Source organism: Leuresthes tenuis, unplaced genomic scaffold (genome assembly GCF_036924035.1).
Source record: "Leuresthes tenuis unplaced genomic scaffold, fLeuTen1.0.hap1 SCAF_9, whole genome shotgun sequence".
NCBI classification, from domain to species: Eukaryota; Metazoa; Chordata; class Actinopteri; order Atheriniformes; family Atherinopsidae; genus Leuresthes; species Leuresthes tenuis.
Window position 1 is genome coordinate 1,464,869 of NW_027325363.1, and position 27,481 is coordinate 1,492,349.

Below are 27,481 nucleotides of genomic sequence, written 5' to 3' on the forward strand. Positions count from 1 at the left end.
TTAGGAGACCAGTTAGGGAACCAGTTAGGAAACCAGTTAGGAAACCAGTTAGGAGAGCAGTTAGGAGACCAGTTAGGAGAGCAGTTAGGAGAGCAGTTAGGAAACCAGTTAGGAGACCAGTTAGGAGACCAGTTAGGAGAGCAGTTAGGAAACCAGTTAGGAGACCAGTTAGGAGACCAGTTAGGAAACCAGTTAGGAGAGCAGTTAGGAGACCAGTTAGGAGACCAGTTAGGAAACCAGTTAGGAGACCAGTTAGGAGACCAGTTAGGAAACCAGTTAGGAGACCAGTTAGGAGACCAGTTAGGAAACCAGTTAGGGGGGGCGTGTTCTTTTAGGCTGATCCAAGACCAGCCGCCAAGAAGAGGTTAAAGAGTTGAAGGAACACCCTGCAGCAGTCAGAGGTGCTTCTGAAGAGAGAAAAACACTGAATCCCTGTTTCTCCTCTCTTCCTGTTTCCAGCCTGACGGTGAAGCTGAATCCAAACCCCAGCAGCAGCTTCTGCACACGGTAAACTGGATCCTGACACATTCTTCTTTTTCTCTGTGGTTTAAGGCTTTAAGCACAGATTAATTTCGTCCCCTCAGCAGAACACCCAAGTTCCTCATTATGCTTCCCTCCAACAACGTGAGCGCTGGGGGGCCTTCGGAGGGGAACCGGTGCATCGTCAACGACCAGATGGCGCCCTTCGCCGTCCTCTACATCCTCATCCTCATCGTGGGTCTGCCTGGGAACCTGCTGTCGATGTGGGCCTTCATCTGCCGGAGAGCTCAGGTACAGCTGGAAGGTGATGGAGCAGAGCTCAGGTACAGCTGGAAGGTGATGGAGCAGAGCTCAGGTACAGCTGGAAGGTGATGGAGCAGAGCTCAGGTACAGCTGGAAGGTGATGGAGCAGAGCTCAGGTACAGCTGGAGCTGAGGAAGGTGATGGAGCAGAGCTCAGGTACAGCTGGAAGGTGATGGAGCAGAGCTCAGGTACAGCTGGAAGGTGATGGAGCAGAGCTCAGGTACAGCTGGAAGGTGATGGAGCAGAGCTCAGGTACAGCTGGAAGGTGATGGAGCAGAGCTCAGGTACAGCTGGAGCTGAGGAAGGTGATGGAGCAGAGCTCAGGTACAGCTGGAAGGTGATGGAGCAGAGCTCAGGTACAGCTGGAGCTGAGGAAGGTGATGGAGCAGAGCTCAACCCTTTAAGGTTTTCACAGAAAACTTTAGTGAGCGGCTGTTGGAAAGGGAGAAAGGTTCAGTGTTACCCAAAGTTTGGAAAGGCAGTAAATTTAATGGCCTAATTTGCATATGATGACATCACTGATGACATCACTGCTCCTTGGATTCCACAGCTTGCAGTGAACACTAGATCCTGAACACATTTCCACGTTTTCTTTTCTTTTTCTCCTTTTTCATTCTTTTCTGAGTTCATGAACAGAATTATGAACAAATCTGCTCCAACTTTCTTTTCTTTTTCATGTTTTTCTGTCATTTTATCCATGTCCATTCGGTCATTATTTGGTATAATTTGGTCATTAGTTGGTGTAATTCGGTCATTATTTGGTGTAATTTGGTCATTATTTGGTGTAATTTGGTCATTATTTGGTGTAATTTGGTCATTATTTGGTGTAATTTGGTCATTATTTTGTATATTTGGTTATTATTTGGTATATTTGGTCATTATTTGGTATATTTGGTCATTATTTGGTGTAATTCGGTCATTATTTGGTGTAATTCGGTCATTATTTGAAATATATTATAATATATTATTAACAAATATGCCGCCAGAAGGCCACAAAGATGCCGCCAGAAGGCCACAAATATGCCACCAGAAGGCCACAAATATGCCACCAGAAGGCCACAAATATGCCACCAGAAGGCCACAAAGATGCCACCAGAAGGCCACAAAGATGCCACCAGAAGCCCACAAATATGCCACCAGAAGGCCACAAAGATGCCACCAGAAGGCCACAAATATGCCGCCAGAAGGCCACAAAGATGCCACCAGAAGGCCACAAATATGCCGCCAGAAGCCCACAAATATGCCACCAGAAGGCCACAAAGATGCCACCAGAAGGCCACAAAGATGCCGCCAGAAGCCCACAAATATGCCGCCAGAAGGCCACAAATATGCCGCCGGAAGGCCACAAATATGCCACCAGAAGGCCACAAATATGCCGCCAGAAGGCCACAAAGATGCCACCAGAAGGCCACAAATATGCCACCAGAAGGCCACAGATATGCCGCCAGAAGGCCACAAAGATGCCACCAGAAGGCCACAAATATGCCACCAGAAGGCCACAAAGATGCCACCAGAAGGCCACAAAGATGCCGCCAGAAGGCCACAAAGATGCCGCCAGAAGGCCACAAATATGCCGCCAGAAGGCCACAAAGATGCCGCCAGAAGGCCACAAAGATGCCGCCAGAAGGCCACAAATATGCCGCCAGAAGGCCACAAAGATGCCGCCAGGAGGCCACAAATATGCCGCCAGAAGGCCACAAATATGCCGCCAGAAGGCCACAAATATGCCACCAGAAGGCCACAAAGATGCCGCCAGAAGGCCACAAAGATGCCGCCAGGAGGCCACAAATATGCCGCCAGAAGGCCACAAATATGCCGCCAGAAGGCCACAAATATGCCGCCAGAAGGCCACAAATATGCCGCCAGAAGGCCACAAATATGCCGCCAGAAGGCCACAAATATGCCACCAGAAGGCCACAAATATGCCACCAGAAGGCCACAAATATGCCACCAGAAGGCCACAAATATGCCGCCAGAAGGCCACAAAGATGCCACCAGAAGGCCACAAAGATGCCACCAGAAGGCCACAAAGATGCCACCAGAAGGCCACAAATATGCCACCAGAAGGCCACAAAGATGCCGCCAGAAGGCCACAAAGATGCCACCAGAAGGCCACAAATATGCCACCAGAAGGCCACAAATATGCCGCCAGAAGGCCACAAAGATGCCGCCAGAAGGCCACAAAGATGCCCCCAGAAGGCCACAAAGATGCCGCCAGAAGGCCACAAATATGCCGCCAGAAGGCCACAAAGATGCCGCCAGGAGGCCACAAATATGCCGCCAGAAGGCCACAAATATGCCGCCAGAAGGCCACAAATATGCCGCCAGAAGGCCACAAATATGCCGCCAGAAGGCCACAAAGATGCCGCCAGAAGGCCACAAAGATGCCGCCAGGAGGCCACAAATATGCCGCCAGAAGGCCACAAATATGCCGCCAGAAGGCCACAAATATGCCACCAGAAGGCCACAAATATGCCGCCAGAAGGCCACAAATATGCCGCCAGAAGGCCACAAATATGCCACCAGAAGGCCACAAATATGCCACCAGAAGGCCACAAATATGCCGCCAGAAGGCCACAAAGATGCCACCAGAAGGCCACAAAGATGCCACCAGAAGGCCACAAAGATGCCACCAGAAGGCCACAAATATGCCGCCAGAAGGCCACAAAGATGCCGCCAGAAGGCCACAAAGATGCCGCCAGAAGGCCACAAAGATGCCGCCAGAAGGCCACAAAGATGCCGCCAGAAGGCCACAAAGATGCCGCCAGAAGGCCACAAAGATGCCGCCAGAAGGCCACAAAGATGCCGCCAGAAGGCCACAAAGATGCCACCAGAAGGCCACAAATATGCCGCCAGAAGGTCACAAAGATGCCGCCAGAAGGCCACAAAGATGCCACCAGAAGGCCACAAAGATGCCACCAGAAGGCCACAAAGATGTGAAGTGAGCATAGAGGATGGAGCCGTGCAGGGCTGGAAACCAAAGTTGTAAACTGCGGTATCTCAGCCCTCAGATGATCTGGGACACTTTCACTTTCTGGGATGTGCTTTAAAAGGTTGTTGTCCCTCAAACTGAGTCAGAAGCACATAGTTTAAAAAGTTCTCTGGTGTTGCTTGAACAGGATAAATCGTGTGATGCTGCTGCTCCTTTAAAGATGTTTTCAGCTCTGGTGGCCTTTGATTTACAGGCAGAGACAGTAAATGTGGAGTAAAAGCATCGAATGTGGGTGTGATGGAACAGGACTGAACCCACAGAGCTCCTCTGAGGTGTAAAACTAAACCCAGGCCTTTAAACGCGTTGTTTCCATCTGATGATGATCTAAACCCAGGTTCTGTGTCTCCAGAGGCAGAGCTCCACCGTCTACCTGCTCAACCTGCTGGTGGCCAACATCATGCTGCTGGCTGCTCTGCCCTTTAAGCTCCTGAAGGACCTCGGAGCGGCGCCGTGGAAGCTCATGGTTTTCCACTGCCAGGCCAGCGCCGTCACCATCTACATCAGCCTGTATGCGTCCATCGCTTTCCTCGCCTTCATCATAACCGACCGCTACCTGCAGGTAGGGCTGCCCAGCCGGCCAGAGCCAGAATCTGTGGGCTTCTGTTGGTTTCTGTGGGCTTCTGTGGGTTTCTGTGGGTTTCTGTTGGTTTCTGTGGGCTTCTGTTGGTTTCTGTGGGTTTCTGTGGGTTTCCGTTGGTTTCTGTTGGTTTCTGTGGGCTTCTGTGGGTTTCTGTGGGTTTCCGTTGGTTTCTGTTGGTTTCTGTGTGTTTCCGTTGGTTTCCGTTGGTTTCTGTGGGTTTCCGTTGGTTTCTGTGGGTTTCCGTTGGTTTCTGTTGGTTTCTGTGTGTTTCCGTTGGTTTCCGTTGGTTTCTGTGGGTTTCCGTTGATTTCTGTTGGTTTCTGTGGGTTTCCGTTGGTTTCCGTTGGTTTCCGTTGGTTTCTGTTGGTTTCTGTGGGCTTCTGTGGGCTTCTGTGGGTTTCCGTTGGTTTCTGTTGGTTTCTGTGTGTTTCCGTTGGTTTCCGTTGGTTTCTGTTGGTTTCTGTGGGTTTCCGTTGATTTCTGTTGGTTTCTGTGGGCTTCTGTGGGTTTCCGTTGGTTTCTGTTGGTTTCTGTGGGTTTCCGTTGGTTTCTGTTGGTTTCTGTGGGTTTCCGTTGATTTCTGTTGGTTTCTGTGGGTTTCCGTTGGTTTCTGTTGGTTTCTGTGTGTTTCCGTTGGTTTCCGTTGGTTTCTGTGGGCTTCTGTGGGTTTCCGTTGGTTTCTGTTGGTTTCTGTGTGTTTCCGTTGGTTTCCGTTGGTTTCTGTTGGTTTCTGTGGGCTTCTGTGGGTTTCTGTGTGTTTCCGTTGGTTTCCGTTGGTTTCTGTGGGTTTCTGTGTGTTTCCGTTGGTTTCCGTTGGTTTCTGTGGGTTTCTGTGGGTTTCAGTGGGTTTCAGTGGGTTTCTGTGGGCTTCTGTGGGCTTCTGTGGGTTTCTGTGGGCTTCTGTGGGCTTCTGTGGACTTCTTTGTGCTTCTGTGGGCTTCTGTGGGTTTCACTGGGCTTCTGTTGGTTCCTGTGGGCTTCTGTGGGTTTCTGTGGGTTTCTGTGGGCTTCTGTGGGCTTCTGTGAGTTTCTGTGGGTTTCTCTGGGCTTCTGTGGGCTTCTGTGGGTTTCAGTGGGTTTCTGTGGGCTTCTGTGAGTTTCTGTGGGTTTCTGTGGGCTTCTGTGGGCTTCTGTGAGTTTCTGTGGGTTTCTCTGGGCTTCTGTGGGCTTCTGTGGGTTTCTGTGGGCTTCTGTGGGCTTCTGTGGGTTTCTGTTGGTTTCTGTGTGTTTCCGTTGGTTTCCGTTGGTTTCTGTTGGTTTCTGTGGGTTTCTGTGGGCTTCTGTGGGTTTCTGTGTGTTTCCGTTGGTTTCCGTTGGTTTCTGTTGGTTTCTGTGGGCTTCTGTGAGTTTCTGTGGGCTTCTGTGGGCTTCTGTGGGCTTCTGTGGGTTTCTGTTGGTTTCTGTGTGTTTCCGTTGGTTTCCGTTGGTTTCCGTTGGTTTCTGTGGGTTTCTGTGGGTTTCTGTGGGCTTCTGTGTGTTTCCGTTGGTTTCCGTTGGTTTCCGTTGGTTTCTGTTGGTTTCTGTGGGCTTCTGTGAGTTTCTGTGGGCTTCTGTGGGCTTCTGTGGGCTTCTGTGGGTTTCTGTTGGTTTCTGTGTGTTTCCGTTGGTTTCTGTTGGTTTCTGTTGGTTTCTGTGGGTTTCTGTGGGTTTCCGTTGGTTTCTGTGTGTTTCCGTTGGTTTCCGTTGGTTTCTGTGGGCTTCTGTGGGTTTCCGTTGGTTTCTGTGGGTTTCTGTGGGCTTCTGTGGGTTTCCGTTGGTTTCTGTTGGTTTCTGTGGGTTTCCGTTGGTTTCCGTTGGTTTCTGTGGGTTCCTGTTGGTTTCTGTTGGTTTCTGTTGGTTTCTGTTGGTTTCTGTTGGTTTCTGTTGGTTTCTGTGGGCTTCTGTGGGTTCCTGTGGGCTTCTGTGGGTTCCTGTTGGTTTCTGTTGGTTTCTGTTGGTTTCTGTTGGTTTCTGTTGGTTTCTGTGGGCTTCTGTGGGTTCCTGTGGGCTTCTGTGGGTTCCTGTGGGCTTCTGTGGGTTTCTGTTGGTTTCTGTTGGTTTCTGTGGGTTTCTGTGGGTTTCTGTTGGTTTCTGTGGGCTTCTGTGGGTTTCTGTTGGTTTCTGTTGGTTTCTGTTAGTTTCTGTGGGCTTCTGTTGGCTTCTGTGGGCTTCTGTGGGTTTCTGTGGGCTTCTGTGGGCTTCTGTGGGCTTCATGACTCTGTTCTCCTGCAGGACCGCCACTCTGTGCGCTCTCTGCGGCTGCAGGAACCCGGATTCGCTTGGCTGCTGTCGCTGGTCGTCTGGATACTGCTGCTTCTCATCATGGTGCCCAACATGGCTCTGCCCATACAGCAAGTCCAGGTACTGGAGCACCCCCAGTGTCCCCATCACTGCTCTCCAGCCTCCGTTTAAACTCACTCACACATGGTTTTTAAACTCATTTGGGACCCATTCCCAGTTTGTCTCCAGCCTCATAGATCTGAAATGTTGCCCCTGAGGTTTGGAGCCGATTACAGAGCCCAGATTATAAAGTTACGGCCCCACATTAGTATTTTCTCACCAGAGTTCACGCTCTCCTGGAACCGGAGGGTCTGAAGAAGTTTAAATGCATCTAAATCTTCTAAAATCAGAGGATAAAGTTGAGGGTCTGAAGAAGTTTTAATGCATCTAAATCTTCTAAAATCAGAGGATAAAGTTGAGGGTCTGAAGAAGTTTTAATGCATCTAAATCTTCTAAAATCAGAGGATAAAGTTGCAGATTTAATTTTTTTTTCTGCTTATAAACCAAATTTGTCCCAGTTTTAGCTCAGAAGCCTATGAACCTTTGAGATAAACCTACTTTTCTACAGGCTCAGAGAAGGTTGACACTGAGATTTCCGCCATTTATTTCAGTATAAACTGGTTTGAACTGTGATTTCCCCTCATAGATGATGTTTTTCTTGTTTCCGCCTGTCTGATGGCGCCTTTAGGAGCGTCAGTACCTCAAGTGTTCCTCTCTGAAGAAGGGCATCAGCCTCCACTGGCACGCCCTGACCGTCTTCCTCTGCACGGCGCTGTTCATCAACGCCTCCGCCGCCGTGCTCATCTTCAGCAGTCTGGCTCTCCGAAGGCTCCTGCACAGTCGCAGCGACCCCAAACTCCGGGTGGACGCCAGGCGGGTGGTGCTGACCATAACGGCCATGGCGCTGGCCTACATACTGAGCTTTGTTCCGTACCACGCTGTGCGCACGCCGTACACGCTGACCCAGACCCAGCACATCACGGACTGTCACACCAAGAGGCAGCTGTTTCTGGGGAAGGAGTCGACGCTGCTGCTGAGCGTGGTGCACGTCTGCTTCGACCCGCTGCTCTTCTTCTACCTGGACGCTCCGTTTAGAGAAGTAATCAGGAAGATGATCCCGTGCGTGAGAAAGCAGACTGTCGGTGCTGCAGAGGAAACGATGCTGCAGACGGCGTGCAAACAGCAGGAGGCTGGAGTCCAACCCCAGGTCTAACCACAGGTCCAACCACAGGTCTAACCACAGGTCCAACCACAGGTCCAACCACAGGTCCAGCCACAGGTCCAGCCACAGGTCCAGCCACAGGTCCAACCACAGGTCCAACCACAGGTCCAACCACAGGTCCAACCACAGGTCCAACCACTGGTCCAACCACAGGTCCAACCACAGGTCCAACCACAGGTCCAACCACAGGTCTAACCACAGGTCCAGCCACAGGTCCAACCACAGGTCCAACCACAGGTCCAACCACAGGTCCAACCACAGGTCCAACCACAGGTCCAACCACAGGTGTAACCACAGGTCCAACCACAGGTCCAACCACAGATCTAACCACAGATCTAACCACAGGTCCAACCACAGGTCCAACCACAGGTCCAACCCCAGGTCCAACCCCAGGTCCAACCCCAGGTCCAACCCCAGGTCTAACCACAGGTCCAACCACAGGTCCAACCACAGAGTCTAACCACAGGTCCAACCCCAGGTCCAACCCCAGGTCCAACCCCAGGTCCAACCACAGGTCCAACCCCAGGTCCAACCCCAGGTCCAACCACAGGTCCAACCACAGGTCCAACCACAGGTCTAACCACAGGTCCAACCACAGGTCCAACCACAGAGTCTAACCACAGGTCCAACCCCAGGTCCAACCCCAGGTCCAACCCCAGGTCCAACCACAGGTCCAACCGCAGGTCCAACCCCAGGTCCAACCCCAGGTCCAACCACAGGTCCAACCACAGGTCCAACCACAGGTCCAACCACAGGTCCAACCCCGGGTCCAACCACGGGTCCAACCACGGGTCCAGCCACAGGTCTAACCACAGGTCCAACCACAGGTCCAACCACAGGTCTAACCACAGGTCCAACCACAGGTCTAACCACAGGTCCAACCACAGGTCCAACCACAGGTCCAACCACAGGTCCAACCACAGGTCCAACCACAGGTCCAACCACAGGTCTAACCACAGATCTAACCACAGGTCTAACCACAGGTCCAACCACAGGTCTAACCACAGGTCCAACCACAGGTCTAACCACAGGTCCAACCCCAGGTCCAACCACAGGTCCAACCCCAGGTCCAACCACAGGTCAAAAACTACAAATACGTTTGTTTGTGGTCACAGATTTCCTGACAGCAGTCAGTTTCTTTATTAAATACCTGATTTGCTGGTAAAGCTCCTCAGAAACTTATTCTCTGTGTCCTGAGGTACTAAATTAAACCCACTTGTGGTCATTTAAAGGTGTGTAAACTTAAGCCTGTTGTTCTGTGATGAAACCAGCAGGGGGCAGCAGAGACCAGTGACACCCACAGCGTTTTCCACCTTTTATGCGACCATATTTATTTATTCACACATGCACACGTAAACCTATTCATTCAAATGGTTTGTTTTTGTAATATAATGACAATACTGTGGTAAATAATCACAAAAAATGTTAAATATGTAAAGAAATTGAAAAAAAAAGCATTTAAAGGCGTTACAAGTTTGTTTCTTTATTTTAAAAAGTGTTTATTGTACAGTTTCAGCATATTCTCATTACTTTTGGATGTTTAAACGTATCAGAATCACACTGGTTTGAAAGCAGGATGCTTAAATAAAAACAAGAAGACAGTAATTTGTGTCTGTTGTTGGGTTTAACGACGTAAAAGGATGAAAACGGATAAAACAATCAGGTCTGTTGTTATGAAAAGGAACAAAATAAATCTTTTAAATCTGGTTTCTACTCACACAACAGATGACAGACGTGTTTTATTTGAATTATACCCTGAGCGAAGGTGTCTTAAATCAAATAAAACGCACAAGATTTTGAGTGTTCCTCTCGAGGAATTTGAGAAAATGAATAAAAGATAATAAATTTATTTCTATTTGTTCTTCCAGAAGTTTTCTAAACACTTTATTGAAATAAAAGCAACATTTTTAAGGTCCAGTCACAGCTCAATGATCTAATGGAGCTGATCAAGCTTCTGATTGTGAGATTACTCGTTTAAAATGAACCGCAGCAGTTTGTAATTATTTTAATCTTGGGAAGCAGAGAAAAAAATTCCAGCTGAAAACGAGGCTGTAAAAATCCAAAGTGAGCTTTTATCCAAAAGAATTCTGTCCTGAGACACTGAACAAGATAATCAGATTAGGTTATTAAAACGGGTCGATTGGATTAGGCTGGAAAACCCACAAACCACATAAAAGACACCGGAGAACGGACTCAGAACTGATGAAACCAGAGCAAAGGTTATACTTTTAAATATTTACAGTCTGTATTCCAACTTTTACACCAGTTATCATAGAAAATATAAGATATTCTGCTGTAATAAACTGGAAATCTCCCTCAAAGGAAAGCAAACCGAGGCAAATATAAATGACATTTTGAGAGAATTGGATAATATAATCCAAACAAAGGCCAAGAGCAGAACCCAGGATGATATTTAGAGCTGGAGTTCGACTGCAAACAGAGAACAAAGAATAAAGCTTTCCGTTTCACAGCGAACACAAACAGCACTGACCTGCGAGGAATGTCAGCTCAGGAATCCATTAAAGGGCAACTCCGGTGTTTTTAAACCTTATTTCTGGCATCAAATACGTTCATCTGCTCACTGAGAACAGTTTGGTGAAAGTCGGCGTCCTTCGGAAGATATTTAGATAACTGGTGTTCCTTGTTCCTTTAGCTTCTAGCTTCTAGCTTCTGCTTGCTAAGCTAATGTTTGCTTGTTCCTTTAGCTTCTCGCTTCTAGCTTCTGCTTGCTAAGCTAATGTTTGCTTGTTCCTTTAGCTTCTCGCTTCTAGCTTCTGCTTGCTAAGCTAATGTTTGCTTGTTCCTTTAGCTTCTAGCTTCTGCTTGCTAAGCTAATGTTTGCTTGTTCCTTTAGCTTCTCGCTTCTAGCTTCTGCTTGCTAAGCTAATGTTTGCTTGTTCCTTTAGCTTCTCGCTTCTAGCTTCTGCTTGCTAAGCTAATGTTTGCTTGTTCCTTTAGCTTCTGCTTGCTAAGCTAATGTTTGCTTGTTCCTTTAGCTTCTAGCTTCTGCTTGCTAAGCTAATGTTTGCTTGTTCCTTTAGCTTCTCGCTTCTAGCTTCTGCTTGCTAAGCTAATGTTTGCTTGTTCCTTTAGCTTCTGCTTGCTAAGCTAATGTTTGCTTGTTCCTTTAGCTTCTCGCTTCTAGCTTCTGCTTGCTAAGCTAATGTTTGCTTGTTCCTTTAGCTTCTAGCTTCTGCTTGCTAAGCTAATGTTTGCTTGTTCCTTTAGCTTCTCGCTTCTAGCTTCTGCTTGCTAAGCTAATGTTTGCTTGTTCCTTTAGCTTCTCGCTTCTAGCTTCTGCTTGCTAAGCTAATGTTTGCTTGTTCCTTTAGCTTCTGCTTGCTAAGCTAATGTTTGCTTGTTCCTTTAGCTTCTAGCTTCTGCTTGCTAAGCTAATGTTTGCTTGTTCCTTTAGCTTCTCGCTTCTAGCTTCTGCTTGCTAAGCTAATGTTTGCTTGTTCCTTTAGCTTCTAGCTTCTGCTTGCTAAGCTAATGTTTGCTTGTTCCTTTAGCTTCTCGCTTCTAGCTTCTGCTTGCTAAGCTAATGTTTGCTTGTTCCTTTAGCTTCTCGCTTCTAGCTTCTGCTTGCTAAGCTAATGTTTGCTTGTTCCTTTAGCTTCTAGCTTCTGCTTGCTAAGCTAATGTTTGCTTGTTCCTTTAGCTTCTAGCTTCTGCTTGCTAAGCTAATGTTTGCTTGTTCCTTTAGCTTCTGCTTGCTAAGCTAATGTTTGCTTGTTCCTTTAGCTTCTAGCTTCTGCTTGCTAAGCTAATGTTTGCTTGTTCCTTTAGCTTCTAGCTTCTGCTTGCTAAGCTAATGTTTGCTTGTTCCTTTAGCTTCTAGCTTCTGCTTGCTAAGCTAATGTTTGCTTGTTCCTTTAGCTTCTAGCTTCTGCTTGCTAAGCTAATGTTTGCTTGTTCCTTTAGCTTCTCGCTTCTAGCTTCTGCTTGCTAAGCTAATGTTTGCTTGTTCCTTTAGCTTCTCGCTTCTAGCTTCTGCTTGCTAAGCTAATGTTTGCTTGTTCCTTTAGCTTCTAGCTTCTGCTTGCTAAGCTAATGTTTGCTTGTTCCTTTAGCTTCTAGCTTCTGCTTGCTAAGCTAATGTTTGCTTGTTCCTTTAGCTTCTGCTTGCTAAGCTAATGTTTGCTTGTTCCTTTAGCTTCTAGCTTCTGCTTGCTAAGCTAATGTTTGCTTGTTCCTTTAGCTTCTAGCTTCTGCTTGCTAAGCTAATGTTTGCTTGTTCCTTTAGCTTCTAGCTTCTGCTTGCTAAGCTAATGTTTGCTTGTTCCTTTAGCTTCTAGCTTCTGCTTGCTAAGCTAATGTTTGCTTGTTCCTTTAGCTTCTAGCTTCTAGCTTCTGCTTGCTAAGCTAATGTTTGCTTGTTCCTTTATCTTCTAGCTTTTAGCTTCTGCTTGCTAAGCTAATGTTTGCTTGTTCCTTTAGCTTCTAGCTTCTAGCATCTGCTTGCTAAGCTAATGTTTGCTTGTTCCTTTAGCTTCTAGCTTCTAGCTTCTGCTTGCTAAGCTAATGTTTGCTTGTTCCTTTAGCTTCTAGCTTCTAGCTTCTGCTTGCTAAGCTAATGTTTGCTTGTTCCTTTAGCTTCTAGCTTCTAGCTTCTGCTTGCTAAGCTAATGTTTGCTTGTTCCTTTAGCTTCTAGCTTCTAGCTTCTGCTTGCTAAGCTAATGTTTGCTTGTTCCTTTAGCTTCTAGCTTCTAGCTTCTGCTTGCTAAGCTAATGTTTGCTTGTTCCTTTAGCTTCTGCTTGCTAAGCTAATGTTTGCTTGTTCCTTTAGCTTCTAGCTTCTAGCTTCTGCTTGCTAAGCTAATGTTTGCTTGTTCCTTTAGCTTCTAGCTTCTGCTTGCTAAGCTAATGTTTGCTTGTTCCTTTAGCTTCTAGCTTCTGCTTGCTAAGCTAATGTTTGCTTGTTCCTTTAGCTTCTAGCTTCTGCTTGCTAAGCTAATGTTTGCTTGTTCCTTTAGCTTCTAGCTTCTAGCTTCTGCTTGCTAAGCTAATGTTTGCTTGTTCCTTTAGCTTCTGCTTGCTAAGCTAATGTTTGCTTTTTCCTTTAGCTTCTAGCTTCTGCTTGCTAGGCTAATGTTTGCTTGTTCCTTTAGCTTCTAGCTTCTAGCTTCTGCTTGCTAAGCTAATGTTTGCTTGTTCCTTTAGCTTCTAGCTTCTGCTTGCTAGGCTAATGTTTGCTTGTTCCTTTAGCTTCTAGCTTCTGCTTGCTAAGCGTAGGGGTTTATCTAAACCCATGTGGAGTACATCTTCTGTGCAATACTTTTTGTGTTCCACGTGACAGAAATTCAGCTCATTATTAGTAGTGAACGTTTCTGTTAACACTTCAAACAGCGCTAAAAAATGGCCGACTCTCTATAAATCGAACCAGCAGAAAATGATGAAAATGAGTAAAGATTTTATGTCTCAGTAACTTTGTGGATTTCTCTTGACTAACAGCATCCTTCCCCAAATCTTCTTGCGTTTTCCTCAGCCTGCGTATATTTACCCAAGCTTTGAGGACCACTGTGAATAAACGATGAACTATTGGAAATATTCAACCCTGGAATCCTTTGAAGGCACTTCACTCGAAACAAGAAGTTACGAAAAACTTCTCCTGTGTCTTACCCCGAAAGGACTTTGGAGTGAGTGCAGTCATGAATTCTGCCACACTCCCTGCCACACTATTTAAGAAATGCTCTGTGGGGGCTTGGAGGAGCCCAACAGTTGTGCAGAGGCTTGGCTGAATGGTATGTGACGATGCCGGCAGAGATGATCGTATTATGTTCTTAAAGGGTGTGATCGGGTCAGCAGACGCCTGCTGCTGCAGCTGCTGCTGCAGTTTTAGGCCGAAGAGTTTTCTTTACAGAGTAGAGGCCTCAAAATCTGACTGGAGGGAGCTTTTAATAATAAAAAAACACACAAACAACCAGTTTGAGCAGTCAGAGGAGGTTTATTCCCATTAAATGTGGGATATATGTTCATCTCGAAGGCAGAGACCGTTTCTGAGGCCTGTTTCCACTGGAGATGAGCCGAGCCCTGCCTCCCATTCTGGTCCTCAAAGTTCCAGGAACTACAGCAAGGTTCAGAGGATGAAGAGTCCAGGTAGGAACCAGGAACTATGAGCAGCTTCAGATAGGAACCAGGAACTATGAGCAGCTTCAGGTGAGAAACAGGGTACAGCAAGGCTCTGTAGCGCAATGGACAGCGCGTTGGACTTCTAGTCATGTTCAGGAGAAGGCATTCAAAGGTTGTGGGTTCGAGTCCCACCAGAGTCGACTCTTTGCACACAGTTTATAGAAGATGGTTATATTTGCACAATCTTTGCTCTTTATGGATGAACTTCAACCTTCTCCCACTTTAAAGAAAAGGCCGCTGCTTGTGGGTGATACTCTACATTATCAGCTCCTCCAGATCTGAGGCTGTGGTTCTGAACCTCCGGGTCGGGATGAGTCTCTGCCTCAGCTGGAGCAGTTTCAGCATCTCTGGACCTGGTTCTGAACCTCCGGGTCGGGATGAGTCTCTGCCTCAGCTGGAGCAGTTTCAGCATCTCTGGACCTGGTTCTCAGTGATGGTGAGTTGGATCAGAGATGGACAGACGGATCGGGGCTTCGTCAGCAGTAATGAGGGCGCTGCTCCGGTCCGTTTGGTGAAGCTGAGCCGGAAGGAGAAGCTTTCAGGTTCCTGCTCCATCTTTGTTCCAACCCTCACCTGAGCTCACAGATCTGGGTTCTGACCCAAAGAAGGAGGTCGTGGATACAAGCGGCTGAAATGAGTTTCCTTCAGAGGGGGGCGGGGCTCAGCCTGAGAGATAGGAGGAGGAGCTCCACCATCCAGGGGGAGGAGCTCCATCATACAAGAGGCTGAAATGAGGGATAATATATCCCATCTGACCCGGGCTGGGAAGGGCTTTCCCTCCTGGACAAGATGATGGATGGATGATGGATGGATGGATGGATGGATGGAAGGAAGGATGGATGGATGATGGATGATGGATGGATGGATGGATGATGGATGGATGGATGATGGATGATGGATGGAAGGAAGGATGGATGGAGGATGGATGGATGGATGGATGGATGATGGATGGATGATGGATGGATGGATGGATGATGGATGGATGATGGATGGATGGATGGATGATGGATGGATGATGGATGGATGGATGGATGATGGATGGATGATGGATGGATGGATGGATGGATGGATGATGGATGGATGATGGATGGATGGATGGATGGATGGATGGATGGATGATGGATGGATGGATGGATGATGGATGGATGGATGGATGGATGATGGATGGATGATGGATGGATGGATGGATGATGGATGGATGATGGATGGATGGATGATGGATGATGGATGGAAGGAAGGATGGATGGAGGATGGATGGATGGATGGATGGATGATGGATGGATGATGGATGGATGGATGGATGATGGATGGATGATGGATGGATGATGGATGGATGGATGGATGATGGATGGATGATGGATGGATGGATGGATGATGGATGGATGATGGATGGATGGATGGATGATGGATGATGGATGATGGATGATGGATGGATGGATGTTGGATGGATGATGGATGATGGATGGATGGATGTTAAAGAACATCGAATGTCTCAGTAAATGTGTTTTCGATGTAAAAATGGGACTTTGAACCACTTCCAGCTCAAACCTTCAGTATCCTGCTGGGTCTACTTTTGGTGCATAATTAGTCTCAAAAGACGCCGAACAGTTTGGTGAAGCAGCTTCAACATAAACCTTGAGAAGTCCAGTGAACTCGGCATGTAAATCCTCTCCGCCGTGGTTCCCATGTCGGGTTCTCGGTGTCGAAGATCAGGCCCAGCTGGCCGGCTGCAGCCCAGTTTCAGTCTCTGTGGACCCGTGCAATAGGAAACATCTGGGCTGTATGTGTGAGACATTCGCTGTCCTTGGTGTTGCAATAAAACACACGACTCTAAAATTAGACCCTGAAGACTCCGATATTAGCTCATTTCCCAGATATGGAACCAAACACACACATCCAGCGCTGGTTGTGCAGTGAGTCAGCTGTGTTTTCTGTCCTGACAGAAAGACAGAGCAGCAATCCTCCATCGCTGACATCATCCGAGCAGCAGGGAGGAGCAGAGGTGAGGCGGTTCAACTGTGAGAAATACAACAATCATTAAGACTGCATGGAGCCGTCCAAAAGCTGAGGCTCAGAAAGGGCTGATGCTGTCTTTTAAGACTGATAAACAATCCCTTTACATGCTCGGGGAAATGGAGGATATTCTTCTTCTTCTTCTCTTTTGTCCACAGCAAACAATGCCGGCTGACCACATTACAATACCATAACTTCCATGTTTATCCATGATTGCAAACTGGCCCTGAAAGTATTTTTCCACACACACAATAGTTGGAAAAGGAGTGGCTTTTGGTCCAATAACATTCGGAGCTTTGTGATTATTTGATTTGATCCCTTTCATGTGTGCAGGAAGCCAACAGGAAGTCGGCTGGTTAATGAGCGCGCTCAGTCCGGTCTCACAGTCATACGGGAAATAGCCTCGACTCCCGGTCAAGTTTCAACTAACCGATCCAATTCAGTTCAATTCAGCTTTATTTATAAAGCGTCAAATCACAAAAAATTCAAAGATCCCGTCCAATTCAGTTCAATTCAGCTTTATTTATAAAGCGTCAAATCACAACAAATTCAAAGATACAGTCCAATTCAGGCCAATTCACTGTAATACAGTCATAATCCAATTTATTAAATGATCATATAAAGCGTCAAATCACAACAAATTCAAAGATCCCGTCCAATTCAAGCCAATTCACTGTAATACAGTCATAATCCAATTTATTAAATGATCATATAAAGCGTCAAATCACAACAAATTCAAAGATCCCATCCAATTCAGGCCAATTCACTGTAATACAGTCATAATCCAATTTATTAAATGATCATATAAAGCGTCAAATCACAACAAATTCAAAGATAAAGTCCAATTCAGGCCAATTCACTGTAATACAGTCATAATCCAATTTATTAAATGATCATATAAAGCGTCAAATCACAACAAATTCAAAGATTCAGGCCAATTCACTGTAATACAGTCATAATCCAATTTATTAAATGATCATATAAAGCGTCAAATCACAACAAATTCAAAGATCCCGTCCAATTCAGGCCAATTCACTGTAATACAATCATAATCCAATTTATTAAATGATCATATAAAGCGTCAAATCACAACAAATTCAAAGATCCCGTCCAATTCAGGCCAATTCACTGTAATACAGTCATAATCCAATTTATTAAATGATCATATAAAGCGTCAAATCACAACAAATTCAAAGATAAAGTCCAATTCAGGCCAATTCACTGTAATACAGTGATAATCCAATTTATTAAATGATCATATAAAGCGTCAAATCACAACAAATTCAAAGATTCAGGCCAATTCACTGTAATACAGTCATAATCCAATTTATTAAATGATCATATAAAGCGTCAAATCACAACAAATTCAAAGATCTCGTCCAATTCAGGCCAATTCACTGTAATACAGTCATAATCCAATTTATTAAATGATCATATAAAGCGTCAAATCACAACAAATTCAAAGATCCCGTCCAATTCAGGCCAATTCACTGTAATACAGTCATAATCCAATTTATTAAATGATCATATAAAGCGTCAAATCACAACAAATTCAAAGATCCCGTCCAATTCAGGCCAATTCACTGTAATACAGTCATAATCCAATTCATTAAATGATCATATAAAGTGTCAAATCACAACAAATTCAAAGATACAGTCCAATTCAGGCCAATTCACTGTAATACAATCATAATCCAATTCATTAAATGATCATATAAAGTGTCAAATCACAACAAATTCAAAGATACAGTCCAATTCAGGCCGATTCACTGTAATACAATCATAATCCAATTTATTAAATGATCATATAAAGCGTCAAATCACAACAAATTCAAAGATACAGTCCAATTCAGGCCAATTCACTGTAATACAGTCATAATCCAATTTATTAAATGATCATATAAAGCGTCAAATCACAACAAATTCAAAGATCCCGTCCAATTCAGGCCAATTCACTGTAATACAGTCATAATCCAATTTATTAAATGATCATATAAAGCGTCAAATCACAACAAATTCAAAGATAGAGTCCAATTCAGGCCAATTCACTGTAATACAGTCATAATCCAATTTATTAAATGATCATATAAAGCGTCAAATCACAACAAATTCAAAGATACAGTCCAATTCAGGCCAATTCACTGTAATACAGTCATAATCCAATTTATTAAATGATCATATAAAGCGTCAAATCACAACAAATTCAAAGATACCGTCCAATTCAGTTCAATTCAGCTTTATTTATAAAGCGTCAAATCACAACAAATTCCAAGGTACCGTCCAATTCAGGCCAATTCACTGTAATACAGTCATAATCCAATTTATTAAATGATCATATAAAGCGTCAAATCACAACAAATTCAAAGATAGAGTCCAATTCAGGCCAATTCACTGTAATACAGTCATAATCCAATTTATTAAATGATCATATAAAGCGTCAAATCACAACAAATTCAAAGATACAGTCCAATTCAGGCCAATTCACTGTAATACAATCATAATCCAATTTATTAAATGATCATATAAAGCGTCAAATCACAACAAATTCAAAGATACCGTCCAATTCAGGCCAATTCACTGTAATACAGTCATAATCCAATTTATTAAATGATCATATAAAGCGTCAAATCACAACAAATTCAAAGATACCGTCCAATTCAGGCCAATTCACTGTAATACAATCATAATCCAATTTATTAAATGATCATATAAAGCGTCAAATCACAACAAATTCAAAGATACAGTCCAATTCAGGCCAATTCACTGTAATACAGTCATAATCCAATTTATTAAATGATCATATAAAGCGTCAAATCACCACAAATTCAAAGATCCCGTCCAATTCAGGCCAATTCACTGTAATACAGTCATAATCCAATTTATTAAATGATCATATAAAGCGTCAAATCACAACAAATTCAAAGATAGAGTCCAATTCAGGCCAATTCACTGTAATACAGTCATAATCCAATTTATTAAATGATCATATAAAGCGTCAAATCACAACAAATTCAAAGATCCCGTCCAATTCAGGCCAATTCACTGTAATACAGTCATAATCCAATTTATTAAATGATCATATAAAGCGTCAAATCACAACAAATTCAAAGATACAGTCCAATTCAGGCCAATTCACTGTAATACAGTCATAATCCAATTTATTAAATTATCATATAAAGCGTCAAATCACAACAAATTCAATAATAGAGTCCAATTCAGGCCAATTCACTGTAATACAGTCATAATCCAATTTATTAAATGATCATATAAAGCGCCAAATCACAACAAATTCAAAGATCCCGTCCAATTCAGGCCAATTCACTGTAATACAGTCATAATCCAATTTATTAAATGATCATATAAAGCGTCAAATCACAACAAATTCAAAGATACAGTCCAATTCAGGCCAATTCACTGTAATACAATCATAATCCAATTTATTAAATGATCATATAAAGCGTCAAATCACAACAAATTCAAAGATACCGTCCAATTCAGGCCAATTCACTGTAATACAATCATAATCCAATTTATTAAATGATCATATAAAGCGTCAAATCACAACAAATTCAAAGATACAGTCCAATTCAGGCCAATTCACTGTAATACAGTCATAATCCAATTTATTAAATGATCATATAAAGCGTCAAATCACAACAAATTCAAAGATCCCGTCCAATTCAGGCCAATTCACTGTAATACAGTCATAATCCAATTTATTAAATGATCATATAAAGCGTCAAATCACAACAAATTCAAAGATACCGTCCAATTCAGGCCAATTCACTGTAATACAGTCATAATCCAATTTATTAGATGATCATATAAAGCGTCAAATCACAACAAATTCAAAGATACAGTCCAATTCAGGCCAATTCACTGTAATACAGTCATAATCCAATTTATTAAATGATCATATAAAGCGTCAAATCACAACAAATTCAAAGATCCCGTCCAATTCAGGCCAATTCACTGTAATACAGTCATAATCCAATTTATTAAATGATCATATAAAGCGTCAAATCACAACAAATTCAAAGATACCGTCCAATTCAGGCCAATTCACTGTAATACAGTCATAATCCAATTTATTAAATGATCATATAAAGCGTCAAATCACAACAAATTCAAAGATCCCGTCCAATTCAGGCCAATTCACTGTAATACAGTCATAATCCAATTTATTAAATGATCATATAAAGCGTCAAATCACAACAAATTCAATAATAGGGTCCAATTCAGGCCAATTCACTGTAATACAGTCATAATCCAATTTATTAAATGATCATATCGTGTTTGCAGTCAGGAAACGACAACATTGGCCTTCTTTTTTCCATCTTTTCTCCATCTTGGCCCCCTGAAATGAACCTTTAGGTGGATGTTAACATCTTTTTTTATGTAATTAGACACATTTCTGACAGTTATTAGTCATTACAGCTTCATAAAGACACATTATCACCCCTGGAAAGTCAGGATTTTTGCCCAAAGCTGTTCCTTTAACGGGGCTTTTTGTTGTTTGGTGAATATTTTGCTGCTCTTGTCATTTTTCCCTCCATCTGCCTCTCTGTCCTTTTTAAGTCTGACTGGTCACCGAAACGCCACCAGACGATCCATTTATAGCCCGAGAGAGGAGGACTGAGGGTTCGTTTGGTGTCGTGGGAACAGCTTTAAAAAAATACAGGCCTCCTATCTCATCACATCACAAACACACAGAAACACGACTGCTTTTTCACACACGGTCAGTCACATTTCATCCAGCTCGCCGACACACTGATACACATCCGTTCTTCTCTCCTCCTCCAGCTGCGTCATTTAATCACAGCATCTTTAGATGTTTAAGGACCATAATCACGTTTTTAACTGGGATCAAGATAATTAGAGGAAGTTTTGTTCATGCAAATGTTTGCATGAACAAAGTTAATCCAAACTGGAATTCTACAGTTTCATTTGAACTTAAAAGCAACAATATCCAACTTCAAATTAGTCTAAGAGCTAAACTTTGCTGAATGTGAACAAAGTTGACGACACACCAAAGTCGAAGAGCTGACTCTGGTGGGACTCGAATCCACAACCTTTGAATGTCTCTGAAAGTCTCATGGGAATTCATCAGAAATCATTGAAAATATTGGTACAGCTTGATATCGTCTGCACAGATTTGACATGAGAAGACGTGAAAAACTGATGACCAGGCCCATGGAGGTGGTGTATTTAGCAAAGAGAAAGGGGTCCCAGTACCAGGCCCTGGGGCATCCCACATCAGGAAGTTCAGTGAAACCAACTAAATCCAGAGCACGAACCATTGTTCACATGTGACAACAACTTCACACATTTGTGCAACTAAAGCTCTACACAGTCGATTCTGGTGGGACTCAAACCCACAACCTTTGAATGACTACATTCTTTCTTAGAAGTCCAACGTGTCATCCATTGCGCCACAGAACCCTACCACAGTGGAAAATTATGTTTTTTGAAGAGCTGACCTTGGAGGGATGGAACCCACAACCTTTGAATTACTTCTCCTCAAATCAACTAGAAACAAAGGTCCTATTGACACCACCAATGACAAATTTCGGCATGGTTGTGGGGCTCAAACCCATAACCAACAACTGTTTGAGTCTTTTACTGAATCCAGAGCACTGACCATTGTTGACATTTGCAGATGCGAGCATGACAACAACATTTGTGCAACTAAAGCTCTAAAGAGTCGACTCTGGTGGGCCTCGAACCCACAACCTTTGAATAGCTACATTCTTTCTTAGAAGTCCAATGCGCTGTCCATTGCGCCACAGAGCCTTAGCACAGCGGAAAACTATGTTTTTTGAAGAGCTGACGCTGGAGGGATTGAACCCACAAACTTTAAATCACTTCTCCTCAAATCAACCAGAAACAAAGGTCCTGTTCACGCAACCAATGAGAAATTTCCCATGTTTGCTAACTTTTGATTTTGTGGGTCTCAAACCCACAACCAACCACTGTTTCAGTCTTTTACTGAATCCAAAGCACTTAGCATCGTTCACATTTTCAGATGTGAGCTCGATAACAACATTTGTGCAACTAAAGCTCTAAATAATCGACTCTGGTGGGACTCGAATCCACAACCTTTGAATGTCTCTGAAAGTCTCATGGGAATTCATCAGAAATCATTGAAACGTTGGGTACAGCTTGATATCGTCTGCACAGATTTGACATGAGAAGACATGAAAAACTGATGACCAGGCCCAAGGAGGTGGTGTATTTAGCAAAGAGAAAGGGGTCCCAGTAACAAGCCCTGGGGCATCCCACAATCAGGAAGATTCACTCATTTAATCACAGCATCTTTAGATGTTTAAGGACCATAATCACGTTTTTAACTGGGATCAAGATAATTAGAGGAAGTTTTGTTCATGCAAATGTTTGCATGAACAAAGTTCATCCAAACTGGAATTCTACAGTTTCATTTGAACTTAAAAGCAACAACATCCAACTTCAAATTAGTCTAAGAGCTAAACTTGGCTAAATGTGAACAAAGTTGACGACACACCAGAAGTCTAAGAGCTGACTCTGGTGGGATTTGGTGGTTCAGTTCAGTGAAATCTACTAAATCCAGAGCACGAACCATTGTTCGTCTTAGCAGATGTGAGCATGGCAACAACATTTGTGCAACTAAAGCTCTAAATAGTCAACTCTGGTGGGACTTGAACCCACAACCTTTGAATGTCTCTGAAAGTCTCATGGGAATTCATCAGAAATCATTGAAAATATCGGTACAGCTTGATATCGTCTGCACAGATTTGACATGAGAAGACATGAAAAACTGATGACCAGGCCCAAGGAGGTGGTGTATGGGTCCCAGTACCAAGCCCTGGGGAATCCCACAATCAGGAAGATTCACTCATTTAATCACAGCATCTTTAGATGTTTAAGGACGATAATCATGTTTTTAACTAGGATCAAGATAATTAGAGGAAGTTTTACTCATATGAGCCTTTGTTTGACTCATTTATCTGATATATTTATACATTAAGTGGCTCAGTTTGACCCAGATTAGTAGACTGACCATCGCATTGAATCTAAATCAGCCCCATGAGAGATTTTAAAGATAATTTAACTTAAAACCTACTTAAAATATTCCCCAAAACTGAAAGATTGCTGCATAAAACTGACACTGAAGTAGGATAAATAAATGAATTAGTCTGAAGCTGATAGTTCTCATCTTTTATGGCTCACAGTTACCACACAGAGCGACATCCCCATGTTGCCTGGAGATTATAATCCTTCACAAATGCTCATTAAGAGCCTCGAACAAATAAACAAGTGGATCCTCCAGAGTTTCCTTCAGTTAAACAAAGACAAACCGAGCTCATTGTCTCTGGAGCCAAAGAAGAACTCTGTGAATGTGATGTTAAAAACCCCAAACCAGAGCAGAAATCTGTTATTATGGACTCAGACCTGAACTCCAGCAGTCACTTGTGCAGCCAGCCGGCTGTCACCTGGAGAATATTTCCAGGATTAAAGGACTAATGTGTCAGCAGTGATTTAGAAAAGCTGCTCCAGACATTTATCTCCAGCAGAGTATTTCCTGGTCTGTCCAAAAGTGCTCGAGTTTATAAAGTTCACGAAGCTTTCAGGGTCTTAATCGCAGATCTTCTCAGGTCCTCAGGTTCAGGCTTGCTTTTATGCACCATATGCACCACGTTATGATTCATAAGGGTCACTGTGCTGTACCTCAAAAGCCCTTTGATTAACCCTGTTGTATTGGACTGTATGAATACATTTGCTTTGCCTTAAAACTAAACAGAAAGCAGCTGGGCTGAAGCCAACCAACAGCTGAAGCTACTATCACTCCCTCCTTGCAGTTCCTCCTTTTTCAAACCTACAAATGTGGGCATAGAAATTAAGTGTGAAAACTAATGGTCACATGATAATAACCAATTTACAGACGGCGGGTCAACTTACCCTCTGAAAACTAACTGAACAACTGCTTCAAGGTGAAAGATTTAAAATATGACAGAAATAGGATTCAAATGAAGTGACAAAACCTTTTTCTGCAGGATTTATAAAGACAGTCTGACAGGTATAGCGACCTCGCTGACAGGGTCCTGCTTTTGATTAAGAGGTCTCGTCTTTTCACTGAACTCTGATTCACTGTCTGCTCCGTGAACAGTTTACAGTCTGCCAGCTTCAGCATGACGGCGGTGTTTGTTGGAGATCAGTAGGAGTGGTTAATGGGGTGATTTAGCATCTCTATGAGTTCAGTTTGTGTCCTTTTTAGGCAGTTTTCTCTCTTTGTTGGCACTGTATTTATGGTGGCCCCTTGCAGCCATTGTGTCTCTTTTTACAGCGATTTAATGTCTCTGTGGCTCTATATTTGTGCTATATTTGAGTCTTAAGTAATACCAGAAAGGATGCATCTTTCCTCATCACTCAGTAACCACTTTTTATCCCAAACTGTAAGCTGTTGAAGGTCGTGGTGCAATCTCAACTTCTCTTGTCATGCAACTTATGATTTTGTGGGGCTCAAACCCACAACCAACCACTGTTTGAGTCTTTGACTGAATCCAGAGCACTTACCATCGTTGACATTTGCAGATGTGAGTACAACAACAACATTTGTGCAACTAAAGCTCTAAATAATCGACTCTGGTGGGACTCGAACCCACAACCTTTGAATAGCAACATTCTTTCTTAGAAGTCCAACGCGCTGTCCATTGCGCCACAGAGCCTGAAAGTCTCATAGGAATTCATGAATTCGTCTGCTCAGATTTGACATGAGAAGACTGATGACCAGGCCCAAGGAGCTGGTGTATTTAGCAAAGAGAAAGGGGTCCCAGTACCAAGCCCTGGGGTATCCCACAATCAGGAAGATTCACTCATCAACGAGGTTCAAGTTGTCAAGTTGAGTTCATCCAAACTGGAATTCTACAGTTTCATTTTAACTTAAAAGGAACAACTTCACACATTTGTGCAACTAAAGCTCTACACAGTCGACTCTGGTGGGACTCGAACCCACATCCTTTGAATGGCTACATTCTTTCTTAGAAGTCCAACGCGCTGTCCATTGCGCCACAGAGCCTTAGCACAGTGGAAAAATATGTTTTTTGAAGAGCTGACAGTGGAAGGATTGAACCCAGAATCTTTGAATCCTATTGACACAACCAATGAGGAAATTCCCATGTTTGCTAACTTTTCATTTTGTGGGGCTCAAACCCATAACCAACCACTATTTGAGTCTTTGACTGAATCCAGAGCGCTGACCATTGTTGACATTTGCAGATGTGAGCATGACAACAACATTTGTGCAACTAAAGCTCTAAATAATCGACTCTGGTGGGACTCGAACCCACATCCTTTGAATAGCTACATTCTTTCTTAGAAGTCCAACGCGCTGTCCATTGCGCCACAGAGCCTTAATACAGTTGAAAAATGTGTTTTTTGAAGAGCCGTCTCTAAATATCGACTCTGGTGGGCCTTGAACCCAAAAGAAATGTGCCGTCCACTCCACCACAGAGCCACGTCTTTAGTAATATGCCAATGGTTTCTCAAACACAGGCTATGAAAAAAAGGCCAAAACTTAGTTAAAAGTCATTATTTGCTGAATGTGAGCAAAGTTGACGACACAGCAGAAGTCTAAGAGCTGACTCTGGTGGGATTGAACCAAGAACCTTTGAATCACTTCTCCTGAAATCAACCAGAAACAAAGGTCCTATTGACACCACCAATGAGCAATTTCCCATGTTTACTAAGTTTGATTTTGTGGGGCTCAAACCCACAACCAACCACTGTCTGAGTCTTTGACTGAATCCAGAGCACTGACCATTCCCAGATTTGTAGATTTAGTTGCAACTAACAACTAAAGCTCTAAAGAGTCGACTCTGGTGGGACTCGAACCCACAACCTTTGAATAGCTACATTCTTTCCTAGAAGTCCAACGCGCTGTCCATTGCGCCACAGAGCCTGAAAATCTCATACGAATTCATCAGAAATCATCGAAAATATTGGTACATCTTGATATCGTCTGCACAGATGTGACATGAGAAGACATGAAAAACTGATGACCAGGCCCAAGGAGGTGGTGTATTTAGCAAAGAGAAAGGGGTCCCAGTACCAAGCCCTGGGGCATCCCACAATCAGGAAGATTCAATCATCAACGAGGTTCAAGTTGTCGATTAGTTCAACGTAATTAGTTATAAAGTTTATGAATATAAATAAATGTTTGCATGAACAGAGTTCATCCAAACTGGAATTCTACAGTTTCATTTGAACTTAAAAGCAACTATGTTTTTTGAAGAGCTGACTCTGGTGGGATTGAACCTAGAACCTTTGGATCGCTCCTCCTCAAATCAACCAGGAACAAAGGTCCTATTCACACAACCAATGAGGAATTTCCCATGTTTACTAACTTTTGATTTTGTGGGGCTCAAACCCACAACCAACCAGTCTTTTACTAAATCCAGAGCACTGACCATTGTCCGGATTTGCAGATGCGGGCATGACAGCAACATTTGTGCAACTAAAGCTTTAAAGACCAACTCAAACCCACATTCTTCTTCCTGATATTCCTGCTGAGTCCTCATCAGGGCTCCAAGCTCGTCCATTTTATCCACCAGAGATCTCACATTTCCCCTGATGATTAAAGGAGGAAATGGTTTAAACTTCCTCCTCCTCTTCCTCCATTTTGTGTCTGCTCTCCATCCCAGACGTCTCCTCTTCACTCCTCTGGATTTCAAGTCTTATTCCAAGAAATTAGGTAGAATTTAGCAGATTTTGCTAAATGCAGGCGTCCGAAGAAGAAGCCCAGGAGGATGGTTTGACCACGAGCTGCATCCTGCTCTTATTACTGCTGCCACTCGGATGCTTCTGGGTTTATTCTCTCAGTTAAGAAGCTTCCTGAGCACAAAGAGCTGTTCAACCCAGCAATAAGTAATGGAAACCAGCCTGGTTCGTGTTTCTTTGTATGAATCAGTGTTGTTGTGACTGACTTTAACCTGCTGGCTGGTATGTTTGTTCTTTACAGTGTTCCAGCATCAAACTGTAGGTCTACTTTATGTCTTCAACAAGAATCTGGGGTGTTTAAAGTGGGTTAAGAACCAGAAAGTGCTCAGATTAAAATCCTTGACGAGGAGTGACATTAAAATCTGGCTAAAGATAGCAACAGAGAGAGTGAACCAAGAGGGAAAGATGCAGGGAAAGAGAAAACGATGACGGGATAACAGAGAGATTAGAGACAGAGGGAGAGGTTTACAGTTGTTTTCTATAAAAAGCCTGAGAAATATTAAACCTCTGCGATGGAAAATGCTTAAGTGTTTGTCTTGAATACCCAGTCGTCTGACCTCTGAAACCGTCTGGCTAAACCACAGAGAGAATAACAGCCAGCCAGCTGCTGTGAGTCACCAGATTCAGAGAGTCTGAGTCTGGCCCCATTTAAAGACGACCCCCGGCATCTTAAAGTGTCGTCACACCTGAGTCCTCCTGTCTCTGTTCTGATCCACAGCATCTTTTGATGGTTTTTCAGTGGACAAA

At 43.7% G+C, this 27,481-nt stretch overlaps 1 protein-coding gene and 6 non-coding genes across 7 annotated transcripts; 2 read left to right on the forward strand and 5 right to left on the reverse strand.

Moving 5' to 3' along the window:
* Positions 1-582: 582 nt before the first annotated feature.
* gpr171 (G protein-coupled receptor 171) lies at positions 583-7,827 on the forward strand. Its single transcript, XM_072391751.1, has 4 exons — positions 583-771; positions 4,125-4,334; positions 6,567-6,695; positions 7,303-7,827. Exons 1-4 carry the CDS (start codon positions 607-609, stop codon positions 7,825-7,827), a joined length of 1,029 nt encoding a protein of 342 aa, XP_072247852.1. The 5' UTR covers positions 583-606.
* A 6,190-nt stretch (positions 7,828-14,017) lies between these two features.
* Positions 14,018-14,109, forward strand: trnar-ucu (transfer RNA arginine (anticodon UCU)). Its single transcript is given in 2 exon segments — positions 14,018-14,054; positions 14,074-14,109. It is a non-coding gene; the product is annotated as a tRNA-Arg (tRNA).
* A 7,578-nt stretch (positions 14,110-21,687) lies between these two features.
* Positions 21,688-21,775, reverse strand: trnar-ucu (transfer RNA arginine (anticodon UCU)). The gene is given in 2 exon segments: positions 21,688-21,723; positions 21,739-21,775. It is a non-coding gene; the product is annotated as a tRNA-Arg (tRNA).
* A 2,821-nt stretch (positions 21,776-24,596) lies between these two features.
* Positions 24,597-24,684, reverse strand: trnar-ucu (transfer RNA arginine (anticodon UCU)). Its single transcript is given in 2 exon segments — positions 24,597-24,632; positions 24,648-24,684. It is a non-coding gene; the product is annotated as a tRNA-Arg (tRNA).
* A 262-nt stretch (positions 24,685-24,946) lies between these two features.
* trnar-ucu (transfer RNA arginine (anticodon UCU)) lies at positions 24,947-25,034 on the reverse strand. The gene is given in 2 exon segments: positions 24,947-24,982; positions 24,998-25,034. It is a non-coding gene; the product is annotated as a tRNA-Arg (tRNA).
* Positions 25,035-25,280: 246 nt separating this feature from the next.
* trnar-ucu (transfer RNA arginine (anticodon UCU)) lies at positions 25,281-25,368 on the reverse strand. Its single transcript is given in 2 exon segments — positions 25,281-25,316; positions 25,332-25,368. It is a non-coding gene; the product is annotated as a tRNA-Arg (tRNA).
* Positions 25,369-25,828: 460 nt separating this feature from the next.
* Positions 25,829-25,916, reverse strand: trnar-ucu (transfer RNA arginine (anticodon UCU)). Its single transcript is given in 2 exon segments — positions 25,829-25,864; positions 25,880-25,916. It is a non-coding gene; the product is annotated as a tRNA-Arg (tRNA).
* Positions 25,917-27,481: the final 1,565 nt, after the last annotated feature.